Source organism: Macrosteles quadrilineatus, unplaced genomic scaffold (genome assembly GCF_028750875.1).
Source record: "Macrosteles quadrilineatus isolate MER2022 unplaced genomic scaffold, UCM_ALF_1.0 Scaffold_20__1_contigs__length_2534061, whole genome shotgun sequence".
NCBI classification, from domain to species: Eukaryota; Metazoa; Arthropoda; class Insecta; order Hemiptera; family Cicadellidae; genus Macrosteles; species Macrosteles quadrilineatus.
In genome coordinates, this window is record NW_026542613.1 from 1,890,389 (window position 1) to 1,917,650 (window position 27,262).

A 27,262-nucleotide genomic window follows, 5' to 3' on the forward strand; every position below is an offset into this window, starting at 1 on the left:
TATAATAATTATTCAATATGGACATTGGGAATATTTCCAATACCTCGCTACGATTTAACTTAATGCCAACCAAAAAAAAAAAATATCAGTAGGGCCTATACGTAAGGCTGTCTATGTGTCAATGAATATTAAAACTATTTTAACGTTGTTTGGAACTATTTAACCTATAATACAAATTATTTTTACAATTTTAAATGTATTATTGCAACATATATAAATAAAAAAATATTTAATACAATTTAATTTTATTCCAATAGTTACATTTCTATTCTATCGGAATTCCTTGTTGTATCCTCACAACATGATAGAATATAATTTTGAATACACGTGCTTAAGTAATATGTCAATAGTTGAGTTTAATGGATTAAATAAATTAAATTGAAACGTTATAAAAGATATTCTCAATATAATGCTCCTCCTTCAATATTTTAATCTTGTAATCTTGCAAAAAATATTTCGGGAATTTTGATCATCAAAGAATACATGTAAAAGCGAGCTCATATTTTGAAGGAGGAAATATTTGATAGCGATCTTTTGAAACTTCTTTAAGAATAAGGAATAAGAGATTCGTCGGGGAATTATCTGCTTAAAACGTGTAATATTGTATTTAAAAACTCTTTAAAACCTCTTGGAGAAGCTCTCAAGTATTTTAGTTTTACTATACATTGTATCATTATAAAATAACTCTTTACTATGCATTCACAATTTATCTACACATTACATTTTAGTCCTTACTTATTTTTTAAATATAGTATTACAAAAAATAATTCTTCATTATGACTTTTATGCTAATGTAATATTTTGTATGTGTGTATTTAAAAATTTCTAAACACAAAATTCGAGTTTTAGAAATAGCACAGCGCTTGTGATTGTGTTGATTCTGAAACTTATACAATCAGTGATATAAGAGTTGTTGTCAGTGAATATTTTATGTAATGTTTCATTTTGATATTAAGGTTGAGTAGGATTTAAGGCAAGACGAGGAATCCGTTATCCTCAAACCCACAATGTATGATCGGATTACCAAAACAGTAAAGTAACCATAAAAAATGTATACTTTATTTTTATGGATCGTCACCTGGCGATTTTTTTCCAGAGGAATGAATATTTTTATATAAACAACATTCGTGGAAAAATTTTACTCTTTTAAAAGTAAGATTGAAGACATCAAATGATACTTAATATTTGGTATGATTAGCAATTAAACTTAAGATTTTTGTTCTATTAAAAAAATATAAGGATCTTAAAAGATTTATTTCGAATAAGAAATCCATTTTATAATTCCGAATAGGATTTGGTAGCAATTAGTAGTCGGGACGTTGAGGGCAAAATAACTAAAAGTGGTTGATTTTCAGTCTGAGTGGTTCTCGGTTGGAATAATATTGTCGTGCCTCATTAAAACAAACCGACTGTTCTGAAAAACCGAGACGAGATTGCGAAGGATTTGACTCATGTCCAAATCGCCCAACATCTCTTGTTAGTTTGAAATGTTTAGTTTTATAGGTTAAGTTGGTTGTTTCGTCGTAATTATGCATGATATATCTACATTATATTACATATTATATTATTAGTGACCTTATATTTCAAAACGACTGCTGGATAATTGCGCTATCATTCAAAGTTCAAAATGTTAATTTTCCGAGTACAAAATCTTGACTCAATAATGCTTGCTTTTATGTAATTTTAAAATGTGTATTTTACAAAGGTCAACATGGTGTAGGTATTACAAATTCGTAATACACTCATATTCAAGTAAAAAATCAATATGTTTGGTATGAGAACGAAATGTTAAAAACCTAAATATTTCATAATATTCAATTGATGATATTCCAGATATGATTATGTATTGCTTTATGCCAGATGACATGGTCTATGATAACTAAATCTTTAAGCATTGTTTAAAATTAATTTTAATTATAAAAAACAACTAAAAGTGCATTGAAAGATCAGTAATAAGTAAAATATAAACAAAATATTACATTACATACAAAATTATTGTCTGGCAAAATCAAATAAAAATAAACGGTATCAGCATTCTGACACATACTTTCTCCCATAAGTTTGTCAACAACCTTTATCATGTGTAAGCGGTGAGAGTAAATATACGGAAATGGGATTTGTACAATTTTGTTCAGAATTTAAAGGACTATAACATACATAAAAAAAAATAAATCTGGTACATGAGTGCCCCTATGGAAGTCTAAAATTGCATTTCGGTTAGTGTTGTTTAATGCTATTATATTCATATAAACAACACTTTAACATACGACAAAATATATATTAAATAAATTAAATAAATAATTTGTGGGTTTAGAGTGACTAGTAAAAAGTATTACAACATTTATAATTATTGACGTAATATTCAAAATTATTTACAGAGAAATAATTACGTCGAACATGTGAAACGGAAATAAGAACCAGTTAAATAGAGCCTAATGAGAATTTCCGGTTGAACAGATTTCAACAGCTCGCCGTGGGGAGGTCAAAATCCTCGTTTTGTTAGAAAATTCATTTCAAACTTGACCAATCATGCGAGTGTGTACACAACCATCGTGTTTTGGGAAATGTTTGTAAATAGAAACTTTGCAACTTTTGATTTGTCACTTTTGTATGGTAGTAAAGCATACACAGAAAAACAATCACAGAAAATAGAAATCTACACAACATTGTACTCAACTGACCATAGTTAATGACTTTAGTTTTTTTATAATTAACGGCTTTATGTGATTGCGTAGTTAACTAGCATAGTTATTGACTACAGCTATACGGGCTGGATACTTATTTATTGAGATCAATAATGGGAAATTGTTATTTTACCAGGTATTCATACAAATTACAGAGGTTGTTCAATAAAGGTGGGGACATTTACGAAGTGATACCTTAGGTCAATCAAAAAGGTTACAACATATCCTATCACTTTTCGTTTAGCGTCTGTCTGCATGTATTTTAAAGAAATTACCTTAACGGTTGGTTGCTTCTTAAGATCGGCTTGAGCTACCATGTGATTGTATAGAAATGTTCATCTTATTAACTATCTTTGTGCAAAGTGAGAAAAAGTATCTTCAACTAATACAAAATGTCGACTTTTTTCAACATTTCATGCCAAATTTCGCGAAACACGTCATTAGTACAATGAAACTGCTAGATACACCAAACTTGTACATTTTATGCTCGTTTCAACGATGTCGTATTAGGGTTAGTTTGGATAAAGAACAACCGAAAGATTGATATCTTTCTCGCTACATAAAGTTCTCTCCACAGTTTCAACATGGTTTACAAATTTACAATGTCTCAAAAAATTATATACAATGTTATAGGCTATTCATATTTCAACTTATTAGAAGCGAGATTTCTTTGGTAAACGGTGAAATGTGAGACACAATTAAGAGGGACGAAATTAACAACTGTTGGCCACTTGAGGTTAACTTTGTTTAGAAGTTGTTTTCTCTAAGCGAAAGAACGTTTCTGTTCTTCAGTTCACAAATACGAGGGAAATCCTATTTCATTACAATTAAATTTGTATCGGAACTATATACAATGTTTCTGCTGGTTCAAATTGAGCCACGAGTAATTGCATCCTACTTGCATAACAACTTGCAAATGTAAACACCAACATGCACGAAAGTAAACAAGGCTGACTTGCATGCATTTTTTACTTGGTATCATTTGTTCTGACAAATATTACTTGTGCAAGTAACAACTTTCGCGTAAGTTCCACTTGCCTGTGTAAACACTTGACTTGCCGACCACTCCTACTTGTAAGTGAAGAGAGTGTTTAGTCGTGTGCCGGTGTGTCTGTACATTTGAGTGTAAGGTTAGTTTGTGTATTTGTTATATTTGTAGTGGTTATTGAGTTGTCATTCTTTCCCAAACTTTGTTTTCTTCTCTTTATTTTAAATAGTAATTCGTTTGCTTCTTCAAAAAGCTCATCCCGTAACACACTTACTGCATCTCTCGCTACAGCCCGAACGTCCTCTATAAAATCCTACATTCCGCATCACATTTAGAACTGCACTGACTGGAATTGAGGCAAGCTCCACACTTACGTAGGTGTGGTGCATGCAAGTACAGCTTTCATGACCATAAAACTTGCACAGTGTAAACCCATCTCAAACGGTTCACGAGAGCGACTTATCTAGCTGACTAGGCTGTGACTAGTCACAGGTAAAGTCACTAGGTAGCGGACCACAGGGTGAAATGGAACCGTTCACTCGAGCGACTTATCTAGCTGACTAGGCTGTGACTAGTCACAGGTAAAGTCGCTAGGTAGCGGACCACAGGGTCAAATGGAACCGTTCACTCGAGCGACTTATCTAGCGGACTAGGCTATGACTAGTCACAGGTAAAGTCACTAGGTAGCGGACCACAGGGTCAAATGGAACCGTTCACTCGAGCGACTTATCTAGCTGACTAGGCTGTGACTAGTCACAGGTAAAGTCACTAGGTAGCGGACCACAGGGTCGAATGGAGCTTTTCACTCGAGCGACTTATCTAGCTGACTAGGCTGTGACTAGTCACAGGTAAAGTCACTAGGTAGCGGACCACAGGGTCGAATGGAACCGTTCACTCGAGCGACTTATCTAGCTGACTAGGCTGTGACTAGTCACAGGTAAAGTCACTAGGTAGCGGACCACAGGGTCGAATGGAGCTGTTCACTCGAGCGACTTATCTAGCTGACTAGGCTGTAACTAGTCACAGGTAAAGTCACTAGGTAGCGGACCACAGGATCAAATGGAGCTGTTCACTCGAGCGACTTATCTAGCTGACTAGGCTGTAACTAGTCACAGGTAAAGTCACTAGGTAGCGGACCACAGGGTCGAATGGAGCTGTTCACTCGAGCGACTTATCTAGCTGACTAGGCTGTAACTAGTCACAGGTAAAGTCACTAGGTAGCGGACCACAGGGTCGAATGGAGCTTTTCACTCGAGCGACTTATCTAGCTGACTAGGCTGTGACTAGTCACAGGTAAAGTCACTAGGTAGCGGACCACAGGGTCGAATGGAGCTGTTCACTCGAGCGACTTATCTAGCTGACTAGGCTGTGACTAGTCACAGGTAAAGTCACTAGGTAGCGGACCACAGGGTCGAATGGAGCTGTTCACTCGAGCGACTTATCTAGCTGACTAGGCTGTAACTAGTCACAGGTAAAGTCACTAGGTAGCAGACCACAGGGTAAAATGGAGCCGTTCACAGGAGCGTACGTGGACGTCGATCGAGCTGCGTTCGAGCTTTGAGTCACGAACAATCGCCAGGATTATAATGTCCAAATATAGCTTGTTGTGTACTATCTAAATGTAACTTTCATCCGATTAATTTGAAAAATTCTTAATCCGGAAAATTTTCTGCAAAAATGCCACTAAATATACCAGACTGTCATGGATAAACCATTTAATGAATCTGCGTTGAATATTTTGATCTTATCTACATTTTCCCTGAACTTTAATTTTTTTTTTTCAAACATATAACCTGTTATTTCAAATCCATTAAAGTATATTCTATTTTCAATGAATATGTGAATATTTCAAAGGTTTTTTTACAATGCCAATTTCAAATCGGAACATTATATTTTCTATAATATAAGCTAATTTGAACCAACTAGCAACAAAAAGTTGTGATATACAATGAGACATTTACGTTTTTTTATTGTTTAGGTGTAGTGGTAGAACATTATGGCTATGGTAAATGTGCTATATTATAGAATACCGTAAATTAAAATAACCAAATTATCTTAAACTGTGTCCTCTCCCATTGCAAACGCAAAGCCAAGTACAGTATAACTGCAATAAGCATTTTATACTTATACGCCAACCCCGTACGAAGGACGGGTACTCTGCTAGTTTTCTATAATACAGTACTATAACACTACTTAACAAAAATATTATTCATAACTATGTTATAGCATATTTTGCATTTTAATATCAACTTTGTTACTTATGTTGTTTTTATTTACACATTCTAGATCTGAATAGTTATCAAAACTATGTATTTAACAATTAAATTCAAAACCATTATGTATTTGGTTTTAGGAAACATACTCCCATAGTATCAAAACTTGAATGGTCCTTAGCGAATATTATCTTTTAATCGTTGAATTTAAATTGATTCCTTCCCCTTAGTTCTTAAGCTAACACTAGCTATATTATGCTTAGTTAACAAGAACGTCTGCTATAATGTGAGAACATGCATTTTATTTGGAACTAATGTTTTGGACGTATTCACATTAATGGCTTTGTTCCAGAACATATATGATGAAACATCAGGATAAGCTTCTTACTTAAGAAGCCGACTTATTAACAAGAATTGATAATGTTGGCACATCTACTGTTTCTCAAAGATATGATTATCTGTGTATTTGAATGGTTAGAATGCCTGGCTTTAAATTTTTAGGTGGCTGATTCAATCCTAGGTAGACTTAAATGCATTTATTGTTTGTCTATCGAAATAAAATATGAACGTTAGAATGCACAAGAACAGAGTTTGAACCATCCCTTAACAAAACCTATTGAATTTTAACGGATTTAAAAACTTTCTAATTGTAATATTTTAATTTTGTAGGAATAGGCCTACCTAATTAATTATACATAAGAAACCGTTTCCCTTTGTGCCTTAAATTTTCAAAATTATAAATTCTTATCTTTACTGAGGAGTGGAACCAAATTTATTTCCTAAACTCATTTAAGAATTGGCTGGAAATAAAAAAAATATTTATATCATATTAGCAGGTGTTATGAAAAATAAAAATAGCTAATTACATCACACATCCTCTTTAGTAACCGAAACATAGCTTTAGGCCTACTTTACTTAACTTTACTTATCACCAGAAAATTACTTTATGTTGAGTTCCACAAGCACGTTTAATTACGATGGGTTGACAATAGATTGACTGAGGTACAAGGTAAGACAACAACTATTAGTCTGAAGTAGATGTTGTCTTGATTAGTTGTTGTTCCGCCTTTCTGAATACCAATCTACAACTCACAGTAAATAGAATTACGTTTCAACTTATAGAACACATGTTAAGTGATTAAGTAAATTTTCTCGTAGATTGGGGTTGTTTTTTACGAAATGAATTAAAATCAGTCACTCTGATTAGTTGAAATTAATTTAAACAATCCCCAAATGTATAAATACACAATCTTTATACTAAAAAAATAATCCCTTGGACTGAAGGTATGTAGGTATAACCTTGATTACACGATTGTCCCCTGACTTGAGGAGCCACATCATGAATAAAATATATTTGTTTATTGGCATTATAATATCATTTTGGTAAGTGTCGCTGGCTGGGGGGGGGGGGGGTTAAATACACACGACCTTTGTCCAGGAGGCTCACTAGTTTAATTCCGACCGATCACTTATGACTTAATACTATTTGGTAATACATCGTAGAAGTTCAGAACCACATCTTAAGCTGTATTAGTATACATACTGTATATAAAAATATAAATATATAGATCTCGAAATTATTAAAACGTTTGCTGTATTTGGAAACACCCATTACTAAAATTTAATCGAATTTTATCGTGTCATTCTGATAAACAGGACATCAATGTCTAACAATAATTTTTCTCAACTAATGCAATGTTAATATAAATAGCTCTACATTGCAATCAGTTTACTGTTGATAAATATAATTGATCCAATGGTCTTTTCCTTTTCAAATCTACTTTTTATTCATGAACACGGTCCAATGAAAGACTGAATCCCTAATTTTACTTAACACCGAAAGCAGTTTAAAAGCAATACAATATTTCTAGTTAGGTTAGTTACACAAAGGCAATTTTATGAGCTGCTCGATATGTTTTATGTTTGACCCTATTCGTTTATACACACGATGCGACACTGCCGCGGGTACCAACCTTTCATACTGAAATTTATGGCTTAACGCTTATATTACTTTCATACTTAAGCTACAACGTATAACGCAGTTATGTGATTTAAAGCATGTGAAGTGGTTTTGTAGTAAATAAGCAGATTTGAGTTTATATCTTGGGGTCGAAGGTATGCGTTTTAAACGTTTGTAGACCAAATTATTCCTCACTGCAATTTAAATTAAATTAATCTAATGTATTACATATTGATATCCAGGTTAGAATTTATTACGTAAAATTTTACAATAATCAGTTATTATAAGTTTACAATAATCAACCTCTGGTTTCCCTTTGCAGTGTGTTTTAAACACATTATGTCACTAAAAACAACTGTCCAATACAACAACAAACCTTCAAGGAATATTAGAAAAATCCACGAAAACATTTAGCCCATGACAAATGAAGGTACAGGAAAGTTAAACCAAAGCAAACTGTTAATGTTATAATTACCGGTGACGGTACTTAACATAACATACTTGGTTAATTTTAAAATTACTTCATATATATTTAATAGTTATGATAGAACAATGCAATATAAGTTACTTATAACTGCATTTATAGAAAATAGAACTATTGTATTAACAAAATTATATTTGTATCCATCAATCTACTTAACCAGGAGTTTTGAGTAACGAATTAAATTCTGTCGAGAATAAAGCTTTGTATCAAAGCTAACCTTACAAGGTTTGATTTGATGTTGGATTTTGTTTCTCTGTAACCTTGATGAGTTTAATATGTGCTTGAGAAGTCAGCCTTATGTGTCACACATATAACACATAATATTAATGTTGAACCTTTATTCCACGTGTCACTTTTGAAACTCAAATTTAAATTGAAAGTGGGGTGAAAACAGAATATGAAATTCTGTTACTACGTTAGGAGTCTGTTAGGAATAATTATTAGAAATATTCCTAATAATAGTGGAATAAGTCAATAAGGTTTTCATAAGGAGTGTATCAGATGTTATTCGTGTGAAATTTTGTATTAGGGCCAAAAGTTAAGATTGACCTCTTCTGATTATGATATAAAAGTCTGAAAATCTTATTATTGGCTTTTGACTTAACACTTTCAATCACGTTCCATAGAATGTTTAACTAAGTATAACTTAAAGCTATTCATGAATTTAAAACATTCATTTAAGTTGTATGGCTTTCAGTTGTAATCTTAGGTATAAAAACACCCTGAGGAGTAAACTTTCTAACTACAAAACGTTTTGCAAATAATCTACCAAATTGTTGCGAAAGATAAAATCTCGAAGTGTGGCATTACTTCAGAAGATATACCTGTACTTAAAGCCTTCCTCAAAATGTGAACATCAAAATTAAAACTAAATTATCACTATTTAAATTTTCAATTCTTACAGATTAGGCTTACAAAAGGTAACTATGAAACCGAAGTGGCTTTCATATAATAAAACACCAGAAAAAGACATTAGTGCATTCATATTAAACAAAACGGTTTCTTATTCTGTTAGGAATGCTAAGTGTTCTTTTGACTTCACATTACGTATTCTAAGAGGATCCGTTTCACATTCTGGTTGAGCTGTTTTAATGAATCGACAAAATTTTTCTTACGTTATGTATCTTATATGGCAATTTTAAATAGCCTAACCCTTTTGTCATTATTATTCTGATATTGCATGATTATAAATGTAGGCTATGTCTGAAAAAATTTAGTGAATGAAAACTGTTTGAAACGTATTACTTACACAGGCCTACTATGTAAATACCTTGACCGTTATGGACAATTTAAGGTACGAATAAAATATGTTGATTTATTAGCTTGACAATGCTTAGTTTGCAAAATACTTCAAAAATAAAACCAGCACTTGGCGCAGTTTACGTACATTATTTATTATTGAATAGCAATTCAGAGCGTCTTTAATGATTAATAGTCAGACCTCGTTCATATAAGCATGCAGACTATCAATGTTAAATGTAATATATCACCTGGTATGGATAGAAATTTAATATGGGAAGTAGTGGGTTTCAAAAGTATAACTACCGACTGACGCACACTCCCCCCCCCTCAGCATCCCCCCCAGTACCCTCCCCCTTAGAACCATCACCTCTAAGTACCCTCACCCCCAAGCCTTTTAGTACCCTCCCCCCTTAGTACCCACGCCCTTCAGTACCCTCACCCCTCAGTACCCACGCCCTTCAGTAATCTCACCCCTCAGTACCCTCACCCCTAAGTACAGACGCCCTTCAGTACCCTCGCCCTTCAGTAATCTCACCCCTCAGTACCCACGCCCTTCAGTACCCTAACCCCTCAGTACCCACGCCCTTCAGTAATCTCACCCCTCAGTACCCACGCCCTTCAGTACTCACGCCCTTCAGTACCCTCACCCCTCAGTACCCACGCCCTTCAGTACTCACGCCCTTCAGTACCCTCACCCCTCAGTACCCACGCCCTTCAGTACCCTCACCCCTCAGTACCCACGCCCTTCAGTACCCTCACCCCTCAGTACCCACGCCCTTCAGTACCCTCACCCCTCAGTACCCACGCCCTTCAGTACCCTCACCCCTCAGTACCCTCACCCCTCAGTACCCACGCCCTTCAGTAATCTCACCCCTCAGTACCCACGCCCTTCAGTACCCTCACCCCTCAGTACCCACACCCCTCAGTACCCACGCCCTTCAGTACCCTCACCCCTCAGTACCCACGCCCTTCAGTAATCTCACCCCTCAGTACCCTCACCCCTAAGTACAGACGCCCTTCAGTACCCTCGCCCTTCAGTAATCTCACCACTCAGTACCCACGCCCTTCAGTACCCTCACCCCTCAGTACCCACGCCCTTCAGTAATCTCACCCCTCAGTACCCACGCCCTTCAGTACTCACGCCCTTCAGTACCCTCACCCCTCAGTACCCACGCCCTTCAGTACTCACGCCCTTCAGTACCCTCACCCCTCAGTACCCACGCCCTTCAGTACCCTCACCCCTCAGTACCCACGCCCTTCAGTACCCTCACCCCTCAGTACCCACGCCCTTCAGTACCCTCACCCCTCAGTACCCTCACCCCTCAGTACCCACGCCCTTCAGTACCCTCACCCCTCAGTACCCTCACCCCTCAGTACCCACGCCCTTCAGTAATCTCACCCCTCAGTACCCACGCCCTTCAGTACCCTCACCCCTCAGTAATCTCACCCCTCAGTACCCACGCCCTTCAGTACCCTCACCCCTCAGTACCCACACCCCTCAGTACCCACGCCCTTCAGTACCCTCACCCCTCAGTACCCTCACCCCTCAGTACCCACGCCCTTCAGTACCCTCACCCCTCAGTACCCACGCCCTTCAGTACCCTCACCCCTCAGTACCCTCACCCCTCAGTACCCACGCCCTTCAGTAATCTCACCCCTCAGTACCCACGCCCTTCAGTACCCTCACCCCTCAGTACCCACGCCCTTCAGTACCCTCACCCCTCAGTACCCACGCCCTTCAGTAATCTCACCCCTCAGTACCCACGCCCTTCAGTACCCTCACCCCTCAGTACCCTCACCCCTCAGTACCCACGCCCTTCAGTAATCTCACCCCTCAGTACCCACGCCCTTCAGTACCCTCACCCCTCAGTACCCACGCCCTTCAGTACCCTCACCCCTCAGTACCCACGCCCTTCAGTAATCTCACCCCTCAGTACCCACGCCCTTCAGTACTCACGCCCTTCAGTACCCTCACCCCTCAGTACCCACGCCCTTCAGTACTCACGCCCTTCAGTACCCTCACCCCTCAGTACCCACGCCCTTCAGTACCCTCACCCCTCAGTACCCACGCCCTTCAGTACCCTCACCCCTCAGTACCCTCACCCCTCAGTACCCTCACCCCTCAGTACCCACGCCCTTCAGTAATCTCACCCCTCAGTACCCACGCCCTTCAGTACCCTCACCCCTCAGTACCCACGCCCTTCAGTACCCTCACCCCTCAGTACCCACGCCCTTCAGTAATCTCACCCCTCAGTACCCACGCCCTTCAGTACTCACGCCCTTCAGTACCCTCACCCCTCAGTACCCACGCCCTTCAGTACCCTCACCCCTCAGTACCCTCACCCCTCAGTACCCTCACCCTTCAGTACCCTCACCCTTCAGTACCCACGCCCTTCAGTACCCTCACCCCTCAGTACCCTCACCCTTCAGTACCCTCACCCTTCAGTACCCACGCCCTTCAGTACCCTCACCCCTCAGTACCCTCACCCCTCAGTACCCACGCCCTTCAGTACCCTCACCCTTCAGTACCCTCACCCTTCAGTACCCTCACCCTTCAGTACCCACGCCCTTCAGTACCCTCACCCCTCAGTACCCTCACCCCTCAGTACCCACGCCCTTCAGTACCCTCACCCCTCAGTACCCTCACCCTTCAGTACCCTCACCCTTCAGTACCCACGCCCTTCAGTACCCTCACCCCTCAGTACCCTCACCCCTCAGTACCCACGCCCTTCAGTACCCTCACCCTTCAGTACCCTCACCCTTCAGTACCCCACGCCCTTCAGTACCCTCACCCCTCAGTACCCTCACCCTTCAGTACCCTCACCCTTCAGTACCCACGCCCTTCAGTACCCTCACCCCTCAGTACCCTCACCCCTCAGTACCCACGCCCTTCAGTACCCTCACCCCTCAGTACCCTCACCCCTCAGTACCCTCACCCTTCAGTACCCTCACCCCTCAGTACCCACGCCCTTCAGTACCCTCACCCCTCAGTACCCTCACCCCTCAGTACCCACGCCCTTCAGTAATCTCACCCCTCGGTACCCTCACCCCTCAGTACCCTCACCCTTCAGTACCCACGCCCTTCAGTACCATCACCCCTCAGTACCCACGCCTTTCAGTAATCTCACCCCTCAGTACCCTCACCCTTTTCAGGGTTGTTGTCTGCCTTTTCCCCCACTTTTGTCTATATTTTATCATATTATTCTACAGATCATCATAGGTTCACGAGATTATTGTTATACATGTTTTCAATCATTGGAAAAATCTTGGATCGTGTAATACAATACAAAATTAAACAAGTGTAGAAGGGCACATTGCCCATTTGAGCAGTGTCCATATTTTTCTAAATTAATAGAAGTTTACAGCAACTGGAAAAAACATTTTACAATAATTATGTAGAAATATGTGCATGATTTAGAAAGGCATTAAGCTGTAAAACTGCAATTTACTACAGACTTTTCAGAGAGGTTACTTCGATGTTGTTAATTCAGCTTAGTGAAAACATAATATAGATAAGTATACAAATAAGAATTTGAACTCTTAGAGAGCCCTTGAATGAATGTTATTAGAATAACGAAATGGGTTGTGCATGTTTACTAACGCTACTCAGCAACAAAAAACAAAAACCATTTAATTTATCTCTAAAAATATATTCTTAAAGTGCACTGAGCAGCAGCCTCGAAAATACTAAGTCACTTACCCATATAGTTACAAAATGATCAAACTCACATTGTGTCATTTATAATTCGGCTTATATTTCTCCAGCAGATTATTTATCTGCAGAAGAAGTTTATTGTGCTCTTATCGTGTGTAATAACACCCAAACACAGAAACCTGGCCTAAAAGGTACCTATCTTGACAAATTATTTGAAGTGGTCTATATTACGGACCGTGGCTCACTGGGTTGTTAACGTGATTTAAAATAACACGACATTTTGGCTGTAAAAAAAGGCACAAAGAGTAAATACTATTTAAGCAGCTACTGCCATGACAGAAAGGTCATATTCTTTTTAAACTAGATCACATCATCCTTTATAAGATACGTTGTTTAACAATACATGTAAACGTCAATATTTACGTAACAGCCAATTTACAGTATTTATTGCTTTTTGGAAATGCCGCATTGTTACGTAATTTGAATTATTTGTTGCCAATGAAGCCGCACAACCATATAAACGAGGAGGTCCCTTTAAACAGTAAAAGCCAACTTCACTTCAAGTATATTCCACTACACCTAACTTTCCGTAGATGAAAAATGAGCGTAAGCCTTGCCAGTGACCGTCGATTTCGACGGGTTTCACCTAGTACATATAAATCAAATTAAAGCATAACACATCCATACCAGCAAACATAAGTAAACTACGACAATCGTAGAACTAAAATTAATACTAATGTGGGACTGAATTACACGTTGCACTCAGTAACTCTTCGTTTAAGTAATTGAGATGGAGACTATTCCTTATATAAGAACACTCTTCTAATTGCTTCCATATTCGTTTAAAAACGTTAAAACTGTTAGTAAAACTAGGGAAAAGCACTTAAGATATTACAGTTGAGGATTTAAATGAACGCACTCACTGATTGTTTAACTTAGCGGAGATTCATTTTTATATAGCTCCTACTTCTCTTTAATCCTATAAACTTTAATCAAGCATTACATAATTTTAAATTTTTATTTTATTGTTAAAAATGCCATCATATTTACTTATTGTTTAATGAAAAACAGATTGTAAATAGAACTATGTAAAAAAAAAAATTGTTTCAAGCAGTATTTTAAACTTTAATGTTTTAACAGTTAAACTCTCGTTTGGTTCAATTCAATTTAATTAGATTAATTTATTTATGGCTTAAACTAATTTATACATTTGAGATCTTTCACAGAAATTAAATTATGCATTAATAAATATAAAATTACATTAAGCTTGAGTTTGCTTATAAAAAAATAAACTCTGATAAGAAATAAGGAGTGATTTTAAATTCTCGTCATCTACTACGGGTTTGTTCCAGCTTGAACTGTGAGAGACTAAGCACACAGAATATAAAATGCACGCAAGAAGCCCCAATGGTAAATACTGGCTAAACAATGACCAAACAAATCCCTTTAGAAATGCTTACGCAGTATGAGATTGAGTTTTCTCTCAGGAATCTATAACTGATTAGTTTTCAAAATCAAAGGTGTTACTTGTTTAAAAACGACTAATTATTGCTTTTTACGTCACGTTAAAACTTCCTCCGACTTGATAGACTCGAGTGACTAAATAATAGGTCGAAAAGAACAGCTTGTGTATGATAGAGAGTTTCAGTGTGTTTGTCACCAGTGCTGTTACTCATTTTATCACTATCAATAATATATTGTGCATTATACGTTTAAATCAAGTTATCAAAATCGTTGGAGCATAACTGATTTGATTGTCAACTTAACCTCCTCTTTCATTGCCCTCCTTGAAATATGGGGGTGAACATAGATGCCCTAATCACTCATAACCCTTTTATCCTATAAAGCACATTGTATACACAAACCAAATACAACCTAGAATTTAAACCATAGGGGTTTATATAATCCGTATATAAGCAATTTTCTGCTGTGCTGACCACACTAGGTTAGGTTAGAATAGCAACATTTTAAATGAAAGTGTATTTTTTTAATGCACAAAATAATAAACTAGTATAACCTGGTGTGGTTGATATAACATAAACACGTGGTCGGAATACCAGAAGATTGCCTAGCTAATTGTTAAAATGATATTAGTATGAACGAAAATCAAAACTCCTAACCTAAACAACATTTGGTATCATTGTAGGATTTCAACCCGAAATATATAAGCTGTTTAATAAAATGATTTTCTAGGGTACTGAGCAATATTATGAGGCTAAACCTAGTAAAATAATTAGTCTTAGATAAGTCACAGCATAACTTAAAAAAATTATAAAATTGTCTTAGATTGCAAAACATTAGACTGTTCGTACACGGTAGGTTGGGTTTCCGTTGAACGACCAGGTTTAGGACCCTAGACCGCATCCATTACAAAACCTGGAGAGATATTTGTCACTGGTAAGCCCAGGTAGTTTAACCTACGGTCTCTTACACCTATGCTTCGAACTATCTTCTTTGTATAAAAGTATAAAAAGATACATAAATTTTTGTTAACGAAAATCCTCTTTAATACGTTTGATATTGGTCAATTACATTTTAAATTTTATTAGCAGTGTCTTCTAATGAGTTTTTGATTGTTGAAGAATTTCCTCAATAATTGTCAACGATGCTTTCAACCCTTATATAAAGGAATTACCAGTCTCTGGGGAATGAGATAACTTACAATTGTGTCTCTTGAGGCAAAATAGTGTATACTTCATCCTTACTTATATTTATAAGACTGAAATTATTTTAATTTTACTTTTAAACACATACATGATTTGTAGTTTCCTAACAAAAATTTACACCAGACCTTACTCAATATTAATTTCTAAACTAATAAGTTTTCTTTACCTATATAGATTGACCTGGTAAAATCAATATTAACAATGACAACACTCTTTGCTTTAAATTGATTGAACTTTTTCTCTTAGCTTTTAAAATGTTGTCAAAGATTTTTTAATCAGTTTAAGTGATACTTTTTAGCAAATTTATATAAACATTATTCATTGCAGGTTAGGTTAAACTATCTGAATCTAAATTACAAAACAAATTATAGGCCTAATACAAAATTTTTTATACATCAAAAATCCATGTTGTATTTGAGATAAGTTAAATTTTCAGTTATCATAAGATATGAAGATTCAAGAATGCTTTCTGAATGCTCTCAACAAGAAGCAGTTAAACATTTTGAGATTCCGTTACGCTTAACAAGGAATTTTAATAAAATCCTCATCAAATACTCGTCTTTCTTTTCGTTAGCTTGGAGGCAGCAACATGTTTGGAAGAACACTCTTTTATATAATTGCAAAAAACTCAATCATAGATATTGTAAACAATACACTATTAACTTTAGTACGCAGCTTAAACGTTTAACTTAGTTTAAAATTAATAAATCCATATGATCAGCAAACTCTTTTAAAATAATTTTCACAACATGTTTAAAAAAATATTATTGTTTGAAAATATTTGACATATTATTTTGAAAACTGCAATCCACTTCGATAAAACTACTTACAAATTAGCGTTTGTGATTATGCTTAGTAAAAATGATTTTAAAACTTAGAATATTAAGAAAAAAAGCTACATAAAAACTACAAACAATTATATTCTTTAACATAAAATACCTAATATTAAACAATAGATCCAACATATCACGAAATTATAACTAATTTAAAACGATTGTTCATGCTATAACCTTTTTAATAAAATTATCAAACAACACAGTCCTTTCAGACTCTGTTTTACCTTTAAAAAAAATATATATATAACAAAATGTTATACAACAGAATTGTTATAGGATCCAATCAAAAGAAAGCCTCCGTAATAGTGACTGCCGAGCTCAGGACAGAATATTGGTATTAATGGCCTAAAGCTGAAGCTACATTTGGTCACGTTTGTATTTTGTTTTGGACTTAGGGTCACCAAAATCGTTAATGTTTTTTACGCCTCAGTCTTCATATATAAATAAATGATTACTTAAGATTTAGAACATATGCGTACATAAAACTGTTAATATACAACAATGTACAATGTTAAACATTAAAAACATTGATACTCTCAAAGGAGTGGAAATGTGTTAAGATTCTTGAGAAAACTTAAATAATCTTATAATAATAATCTGTTATGTTAAGTTGGTAAAATCTTAGTATGTTCGCAATGAAACATTAAAATATTTATTGAGTGAATATAAACGCTTCTACATTTACTTAAGAGAGAAATAATCCTTAATAAGTAGTTTTAAGTCATATAAAATGGTCTTCCACTTTGATATTAAGACTCTCTTTAATATCTTAGATTATATAACATGATATTACGTTAAGAACATGATATCTAAAGCAATAAAAGACATTGAATTAGTTTCTACAACGAATGCAATCTTAATAAATCCTCTTCCACAGCATTATTTTATTTTATTTTGTTGACACAACTTTTAAAATGATTATTTCCTATTAACATATTTTATTATAATGAAACTTAACACCTGTATCAAATTAAATATTTTTTAAAGGCAATTTAAATAATACAACTTTCAATCAACTGTTTATTTAAATAGTGCACACAAGTGTAAAAGTAAACTTATTGAAAACTTGAAAGCGATGCTTTTATCCTAATAGATTTCAACACGCAAAACCAAATCTCTTTTAGAATCCACTAATTAATGTTTTTGTGGACAGAATTCATTTTCAGACCACTTAGATGCTCAGATTAAAATGTCATTGTTAGGGGAAACAATCCATTGCAAGCCTTAAAGAAGATTTATTTTTGTATACATTTTCTTAATTCAGAATATACACTTATTTTATTATATATATATATATATATATATATATATATATATATATATTAGTAAATAAGTACAACTGAGCACCCTGAATATTATATTTTATAAAAAGAAGTGACATGTTTCGGACATTCAGGGTGCTCAGTTGTACTTATTTACTAAAATATTTAATATATCAGCAGTCCTATTAGTGAACACATAAATTAAAATATATATATATATATAGTATCATGTGCTAAAGTAAAAAAAATAAGAATATAAAAACTAAATAATATTTATAATGGGAATCGATTAATCAAATCAAAAAGATGGAAGATTACTTAGAATTTTTAAGCGAGATAAAAACCTAATAGTTCATCTCCAAGACCAAAACCTAGTAGGTTATCCTACAAAATAACAATTTAAAAAACAATTATCCTTTTAACAAAGATCAAAACCATACAGTTTTTTCAAAGAGGGGGGGGTTGTATCTGTGTTTGTCAACCTATGTACTTAATATGCACAACGGGAGAAGCTTGACTATAATTTACCTAAAATGGACGGCGTTACATCAAAGCTAAGCTCTGTAATACCGTTGTCTTTGTCGTGCTCTTGCATTTCCATTAGCATTAGGTCAAAGTAAGATGTACCCGGTGTACCTTTAATCCGGAAGCCAGTTAAGATTTAAACATAATATTATTTCAAATATTTATATATTATATATCTCTGTGTTAATTAGGATAAGAATCTTTGTTTGGACATTTATTCAATGTGTTTAGTCTATAAAAACTACAGAAGAATGCTTTTATACCAATAAAACCTGACTTGTCATATTGTAGAGGTACTTGTACAATAATTCACCATTTCAATAAATCCATACATTTATTTGTATTTAAATTGTTTGCATCCATTATTTAAATTGAATTTGGAATTTAATTAGAGTTACTGATTTGTTTACAACTGGTGTGATTATACTTATGAAAAGAAACCTAGATACAAATTCTATATTGGTAACAATTTCAGTGGGTTTATAACTACATTCTTAACATTCGCTTGGTAACATTTATTGAACTATACAAAATTATGGGAGTGTTTAAATTTAGGTTGTTTTACTATAATTAGAGTCACATTAAAGCTCTAAATTAAAGCAAAACATTGTATGTGTATGTTTAAATAATATTTTACTTCATAGTTTCGTATTCACATACTAAAAATATATAAGGGATTAAAAAATAAAGATGCTGTAAATAAATGCAGCTTCAGATAAGAAACAGTGTTAAAGAAGCCTTAAAAATGAAAAAGATCATTGTTCAAGAAACCTTTGTTTCCTGAAATTATATTCCTCTTTTCATAAAATTCCTGGCTATTTTTTTTTTTTTTTTTTTTGCTGGAAAGATAATTTCGAGCTGTTCTTGAGGTATTGCGTTCTGAATCTTTCATTTATTAGTTCACCGCATAAGAAGAGATCCTTAAACTTAATTAATTACTGCGTCTTTAAGACTCACACACTTCCCTTTAGTAGAGGATTTTTTTTTACCAGATATAGAATTTGATATAGAGCTTTTTTTTAGAAGGACACTGAAATAAGCGGTATTTTATAATAAACATAATTAAAAGTAAATGATTGAATTCTTCTATTTAACTTAATATTTTTGTATATGATGGTGATGTTTTGTAATAAATCTACCATAATAGCCTGAAGATGGACGTTTTTATAAACCAATTTACTTTATTGGTATCCAACAACAGCGAACGACATTAACCCAGGAAATGTTTACAAAGAAAACACACTTAAGTAATTGAATGGAATGGAGCTCAGTTGGTAGAACGAGTAGTTATTTTGTTAAAATGTCCCTTTTAAATCAATAAAACTATATTTGTAAATCAATAAATGACCTTTACGACGATCATAGTTTTTATGGTTGAAAATTAATGAATTTACACTGAAAGAATCAATTGATTCTAATTGATTGAATGCTTGTGTGAAGTTTCTGAACTTGATAGTGCAACTTTAACTTTGTAGGTGAACCTTTAATGAGTTTAAGTTATTTTGGCAACTATGTGTAGCATCATCTGTGCTCCTAGTCTCAAGTTATAATGTGTTATTATGTTTTGTGAAAAATACCTGTTACCTTGATTGATTCAATTTTATATGCAGGTGTCTTTAAATTGTATTTTAAAAGAGAATAATGCAAATCTATATTTCCATGCAGTGTATCAGGTTCTATTAAAGAATAATTCAATCTTAAATGTTTTATCTTGAAAATTAGTACGCCTATCAAAAGCCTGACCTTTATAACCTGACCAAATTACACATAAACTATCTTTATATTTAATTGAAAATATTGTAAAGAAATTTATTTAAAACGTAATATGATCGAGGTTAGATTAGGGTGGAGACGTAGATTAATTATATTGGCAATTTTTAGATTAGTATAGTAAATTACTGATTGTACGCACGTTAACCCTTTTCTATTTTACTACCTGCAGTATTATTTTGACGAAGTGGTCATATTTTCAAGGACGGTACATGGTGAGACTATTTACGTTACAGAACATAGAACTACTAATATTTTTATTCTAATATCTCGACCAAGTCAACTTCTATACTGGGGATTGATATATAATTTTTATATTTCTATAAACCTTTCTTGAACTTCCAATTTGAGACAACAATCACATTAAAATATATTTTTTAAATTTTCTAAAATATAATTGTTCAAAAAGAAATATCCGTGATATTTTTTGAAAACGTCTATTGTAATTTAAACGAATAATTACACAACTCTTGAACAATAAATATATAATTAGTCTCATCTCTGATAGCCACAAAATACTTTAAAGACGGGTTATTGCATATGTATTTATACACCGGCTAACTCAATAAAAACGTATGACTATTCAGTGAACTATTGCGCCCCAAAAAATGTTTCTGTGAAAATTGTTTTCTCTATCAGAACATCACTTAGTCGATTGTACCCAAGTGTTATTGTTTACACAAATGCAATACTAACCTCGTCTATCGATTTTAGTATTTTCAGTTGAACAAATATGCACTCTATACGCTCAATAGACAGCGTAATCTGGGAATTTTCCTAGGCAAAATAATGTTTTCCTAGCTTCAGGGAAATTATTCATTCTCTCCGTTGCATGATGTTTACAGTAAATGACAATAACATGAAAAGTTTTTAATAAACTTGCTCTCTTAGAAAAATCGTACTATTCTAATATATTTGTAGTCGTTAGACGAACACTGTAATGTGTATGTATATAGAAAAACAAAATATTTAAAATCTGGCAAAATCATTCATTTACAATAAAATTACTGGTACAGTATTATTCCTAGTGAAATGTACATTAGACCATTTAACGCTGAAACACTTGCCAACGACGCTATAACATTAACGGGTTGCATTAAACTGTTGTAATAGGTACACAGTAGAAGGTGAAGCTATAAATAACACTATTCCAATACCCTAATTTATTGTTACAAGCGTGGGCCTGCATCATAAATTGAGTAAAAGTAAGGCGGTTCAAAAGCCACACTGTAAATTATTATGAACTTACTAAAGGCTTGTGTTTGGCTTGTATTCATTTGAAGCATATGTCTAACTATTGTAGCTGCTAATTATAATTTCATTAAACCTTTTAAAATAAGTAACGATAAAAATTCTCAAGATTGGAGTAGGTTTTATACATGTCAAGCCAACTGTCTTCTCTTCTTGTAGAAATGATAAATATTAACCACAAAATTACGAAAAGTTTATGAATAAGGAGATTATCTAGGTTGTATTTCATTGTTTGACATTTTAACTAGTAATTTACCTAAAAATGAAGAAAGTGTTGATTTTAAGGTAAAGTTTTCAAAAAAGAGGGCGAATCATATGTAACTTTGAGAGGGCACGGAACGATTTCTGTTTCAATCAGTGTCTGAAAGCAAATACCCGAAGTAAACCTTACCTTCTCACACTAACACGTAGGTTACATCACTCTAAACTTTTTTTTTGTAAAAAAAAATTAAATGGTTACTTTATCTTCTAGATTGCTTCTAATTTAAGCGTGTTTATGTTCTAATTTTAACAAGCAAAATCATCGGACGTTAAGTCGATTAGAGGAATTACTTGAAATTACAAATTTCGTTATAAAGCCTAGGCATATATGACATACAAATTAATTGTCTGGGTAGCCGGGTGTTTATAGTGCTCGCCTTCAAATCTGAAGGTCGCTGGTTCGATTCCGAGCTAGATCGTTTTCCAGAACCAGATTCCCTGTGCTATTGGGAAATGAACTTATGATCCTATTTAGAAAAAATGTCCTGTCGACGTTTGGATAGTAACAAGACCAGGATTTGGACCGTTCCCATTCAAAACGTAAAAATGCCATCGGCATATAACCACACAAAATAAAATTATAAACAAATCTGGTAAAAAAAACTCTTGAACACAGAAATCGTTTTGATTTTTGTGTATTTTTTTTCTCATAACATATTAAGCTTTGATACATCAAATGAATAAAAATGACTTCAACTCCGAACATCCCTCAGTACAAAAACACCTTTACAAAGTAACCTACGTCAAATCATAATTTGCTATTGAGAGCCCAATTAATGACACTATCTAACAGATCAACGATACATAATTAGATAATAGGAAAAAGGCTAGGGCACGGACGGTTACGTATGATATCATAAAATAAGTGTTCTACATGCATTGTCATACAAGCTAAGATTAAACTGGGTATGTTTCTATCTTGCATATAAACAAAATACTTGGATATAATAAAGTATGTAAGGTGTAAAGTATTTTGTTCATATAGTGTTATTGAATAACATTTTCTCTATTGAAGCAACAGGTTTTGTATTGAATTTATTATCTTTTTAATAATTCCACCACTTTAATCATTGTAATGTGTTCGAAAAGTCTATGGATACTAAATAATCATTATAAAATGTCTTAAGTGTACACTGATGTATCTGACTTGATGCGAAGTATTGGTTTATTGATCGTATACAAATTGCTTGTTATACATTTGAGAACGAAGCAGATACCTGTAATATAACGGCCGACTTTGAAAAGATCCAATAATATGCATAATACTGTGGAAATCATGAGATATAAGTAATACCCCCGCCGCAGCAAACCTGCCGTCTAAGCGAATTTCCATTTGGCCGAATTGATTTTCAATTGATCTATTTAAATAACATTAGGTTTAACGAGTACCTAGGTTTGCTGCTACAAGGAAACTAATAAAGTAGTGTGTTTTTAGTAAAATATTGATAGCTTACTATAAAATAAATAAATTTGCCAAGTTTGATCAAAATATATCCATAAACAAGCAAACTACAACATTTTACAATATTCTCCATAAGAATAACATGGTAATTTTAAATTTACCATTTTTTAGTTTTCTCCGTAACCAATAACCGTACAAAAACACTTTGATATACTGAATTGTTTGTTTTTTTAAGCTCTTTAAGAAGGTTTAGAGAAAAATTGGGAAATTTTGTGTTTTGAGGGTAAAAAGTGAGAAAAACCAATTTTTACCCCATAAAACCCCCCATAAAACCTTGTTCCCATGGTCCGATCATGTTGGATCGCGAACTCATTCAAGTTTATCCCACCTTACACCTTCAAACCAAATTTCATCAAAATCGGATAAAAATTACTCAAGTTATCGTGTTCACGGACATATATAAAAATTTGAACGAATGGTGTTTTTGGCCTCTGGGGACATTAAAATGAAAAAGTAAATCGGTACCGGGCCTAAGTCTTACCATGAGACCTACGGTAATAGCTACTTCCCTATAGGGAAATTCGCTAAAATTTACCAATTTTCCTAGTAGTCGAGTAGTTAATATTTTTGTGGTACATTAGCTTACACCTCGCCACTTTTATGCACTACTCATCGTTGTTTCTTTTTTATCCGGTTTGTTTAGTCAGAATATACGTTGCAGGAGACTTTGACACTAATACAATGCGGGAATTTATAGCTTGGTGCTTTTATTATTCGATCACCCCTATGACGTTGTGCTCTAATGTAACCCCAAGTGTAATATAGAACGTTATATCCCGGAAATCATTAATAAAAATAAAAATGTTAAAAATATTAATATTTGGCAACGAGAAAATATATTGTCCAAAACTTGGATCTGTTAAAAGTTTCCCACTCGAAGCAAAACATTTAGGAAAAGAAAAAATCAAACAGCTATACAGTAATATACAATTTCGCTTTCCTAAAAGATGCAAAGATAATTTCGTTCAAACCACGGCTTACACTTAAAATCTATTAGTTCTGCTTTAGCCTTGATAACCTTAATATGAGTATTGTTGTATTAGTGGGCTTGTATCACCAAGTTCATAGTCGATTGTCAATGAATCTTTTGTAGGGCTTATGTCGGATAAGGGTGGGTTATGTTGTAGGGGCTTATAAGGATCTTTAAACAGTGTAAAAGCATACGAATCCCGTTTCATCGTTACTGTCTTTAGTCCGTTTCTTATGTAAACTGCAACTTGGTTTGACTATTTAACAATGATCAAAAATAAATTAAAATTCAAAAACTACAAGATAATTAAAGACGTCAGGGTTGTGTTGCTAACTTAGTAATCAACTTTGTGTCTCTGACTTCAGTATGGGAGGGACGGGTTCAATTCCCGGCGAATCCAACAAACTTTAATAGGTTTGGATCGCTTTCCCTTAAAATCGTTTGTTCTCACGTTGAGTTTAATCAAAAATACCATGTGGTGTAGGAAAAAAGGGAAAAATGTGTCGATATAAAATGTTAGCCAACTGTATTTACCTACACTGGTGTTTTGACGATGAAGAAACAATAGTTAAATTATATTTAGCAGCATGGATGCTAATAAAAAGCTCCATCTTTTATTTCAGGGTTTTAAAATTATTACCCACAAAAGTAGTTAAATATAGCGGTAAGACCGGAAGTACCAACAGCGGGATATTAATATCCGTAACAGCTGACTTTCCCTCATACTGTGGGGGTTTTACGGCAAATACATTTTACTACATCGATAAAACTTTTTTTAGAATATTTGGCATTTATATTTTAATATTCAGGAATATTTATTTAATTATTCAAGGGAAATCGTCAGTTCCAAACATTAAATTTATGTTACACCTCGCTCAAACATATTTCATCTTATTCTTTTAAAAGGAATAATCATTTTTCTATGTCACTGTATGCAGATCTGACCAATTTTAAATCTTATAGACCATTAGCCCTTCCAATTGCAGCAAACCTAAGTACTCGTTAAACTAAACAGGGAATAAAAGTCCAACCAGGCAAATGCAAATTCGCTTAGTCTGCAGGTTTGCTACGGCAGAGGTAATTGTTATGTTACATTACGTTATTATTCATTAAAATACCTCTTTAGAATTTAAATCTACAAAACACCGTACACTCGTTTTGTAAGGTTATTAACATCCAGGTTTTGGTTCGACCTCCCAAAGGGAACTCGATGTTACTGTAACAAACAAAACGATGCATCAATATCTAAACTTTGTAGACAACTTAAATCATCAGGCTAGCAGTTGAACGACCTTTAAACATGCAATGTTAAGTATAACGTTTTCTTATAACATTTGAGTTAAGAAATACTAACCATAAAAGCTATTTCTCGCGAATATAACTCCAAAGTCATATTTTTTGGCATTATTTGAAACAATTCTTTTAAATCAATACTCGATTACACTATATTTCACTAGTAATAATAGTCTCCATACCCTAGTTATTATTACTATTATTGTATGGTTAATGCTGTATAGTAATGATGAAAATTATAGTTAAATAAAAAATATATATATATATATAACGATTGTGTATGTTGAATTTGTTTACAAAGGACTCGATATGTGTAAAGTTAGAAGGTTAAAAAAGCAAGTTAAAGTATCTGGGATCTTTGGGGTCTTGCGTTAAAGTTGGAGTTTTTAATTAAATCGTAGACCCAGGAGTTAAGTGTTAAAGTGTTTTCAGAGTTGCCTTTGGGAGAATCCTTGTCGAACTTATCTTGATTATACAAGAATTTACCTGTGATACGAAGTTAAGAATTAAAAAATCTAGACTCAATGTTGTAATCACTGTTTTTGATAGTTATATAAAACTATTAATCATTATAACTTGTAATAATTGTCATCCAATATTCCTTCACTATGAGTAAAATTATTCTAAACATTTTGAAATAACTTAAATGAGCGTAAAATTAATCAACAATATAATATATGGTTTTAGAGGAACATATTATTAAGGAGAAGGAAAATGAGACTTTTCCTCAATCGTGAATCTTATTCAAGATTATCTTGGATTTCTGATCAGATTTAAATCACCTCCATGCATCTACCTTGAGGTTTTTCTTAAAAACTACCCACAATAAACTTTAAGATTGAAAGTATAATGATTGATGAAACGTGTTTTTTTTTTAATCTTTAAAATGTAGAACGCTGTCTTTCAGGAAATTGTCAACGCAAAATGAGCCCCGGATAAGTTCATTTAAACTTTTATCAGAGTACCTAAGATTCAAACCAAGCTTCTAAGAATGTCTTTCTCACTGAACCGATATTTAGAAGGTGGGAGTTCTGCTTGATACGCAAAACGTATTCACTTTGAAGTGTAAATAAAAGTGTCCATAAATTTACGACTTTTTTTAAATATTACTGTATACATTGTAATTGCAAAACAGACTAGGACTACCCCTAGAACCTTACACCAGCCACACTTAAATTTACTAACGAAGTGCTCAGAAGGAGCCGGTGAAACCCAGGGGTCCATACTAAAGCCAGTCTATGGTTTTGACTAATTAATTAACATAATTTAATTGAAGGTTCAGAGCTCTAGAAGCGCTCAGGAAATCCTGAAGACGCTCAGATGGAGCTATATCATCATCACCTTTTTAAAAGTGTTTTGAGAATTTTACATAGCTTTTATAACGACTCCGTAGGTCTGATAACTTTACCCTGGCCAAGTGGGGAAACACTACATTTTCTACAGTTCAAATTATTTAGTGAAAGACTATGAGAAAAGAATGTACGTGCGATCATTTACTGGGAGGAGGGGATATCAAATTGCTACATTCTTTAGGGTCCTGCTTAGGACGTCCGAACGAAGAATTTACCGTGATACGGATAAATTCGTCTATTGGCCTAAGCCATCATGGCCGTAGTCCGTCAAAACATTAGTGTCGGAATTATGTCGGTGTCAGTGTTTAATATTTGTAAATCTGTGTTGATAGTCCAATATAAATATGATCTGAAAAGTTAGGAATGCTAGAAACAATAAAATATCATG

At 34.3% G+C, this 27,262-nt stretch overlaps 1 protein-coding gene across 1 annotated transcript in view; it reads left to right on the plus strand.

Annotated features, from left to right (window-relative positions):
- The first annotated feature begins 9,609 nt into the window (after positions 1-9,609).
- LOC129005389 (mucin-2-like) overlaps positions 9,610-27,262 on the plus strand; it is a 39,303-nt gene continuing 21,650 nt past the window's right edge. The window contains exons 1-4 of the mRNA XM_054434259.1: positions 9,610-9,623; positions 10,114-10,560; positions 10,642-11,712; positions 11,842-12,673. Coding sequence (XP_054290234.1) covers positions 9,610-9,623; positions 10,114-10,560; positions 10,642-11,712; positions 11,842-12,673 — 2,364 coding nt within the window. The remainder of the gene's footprint in view (positions 9,624-10,113; positions 10,561-10,641; positions 11,713-11,841; positions 12,674-27,262) is intronic.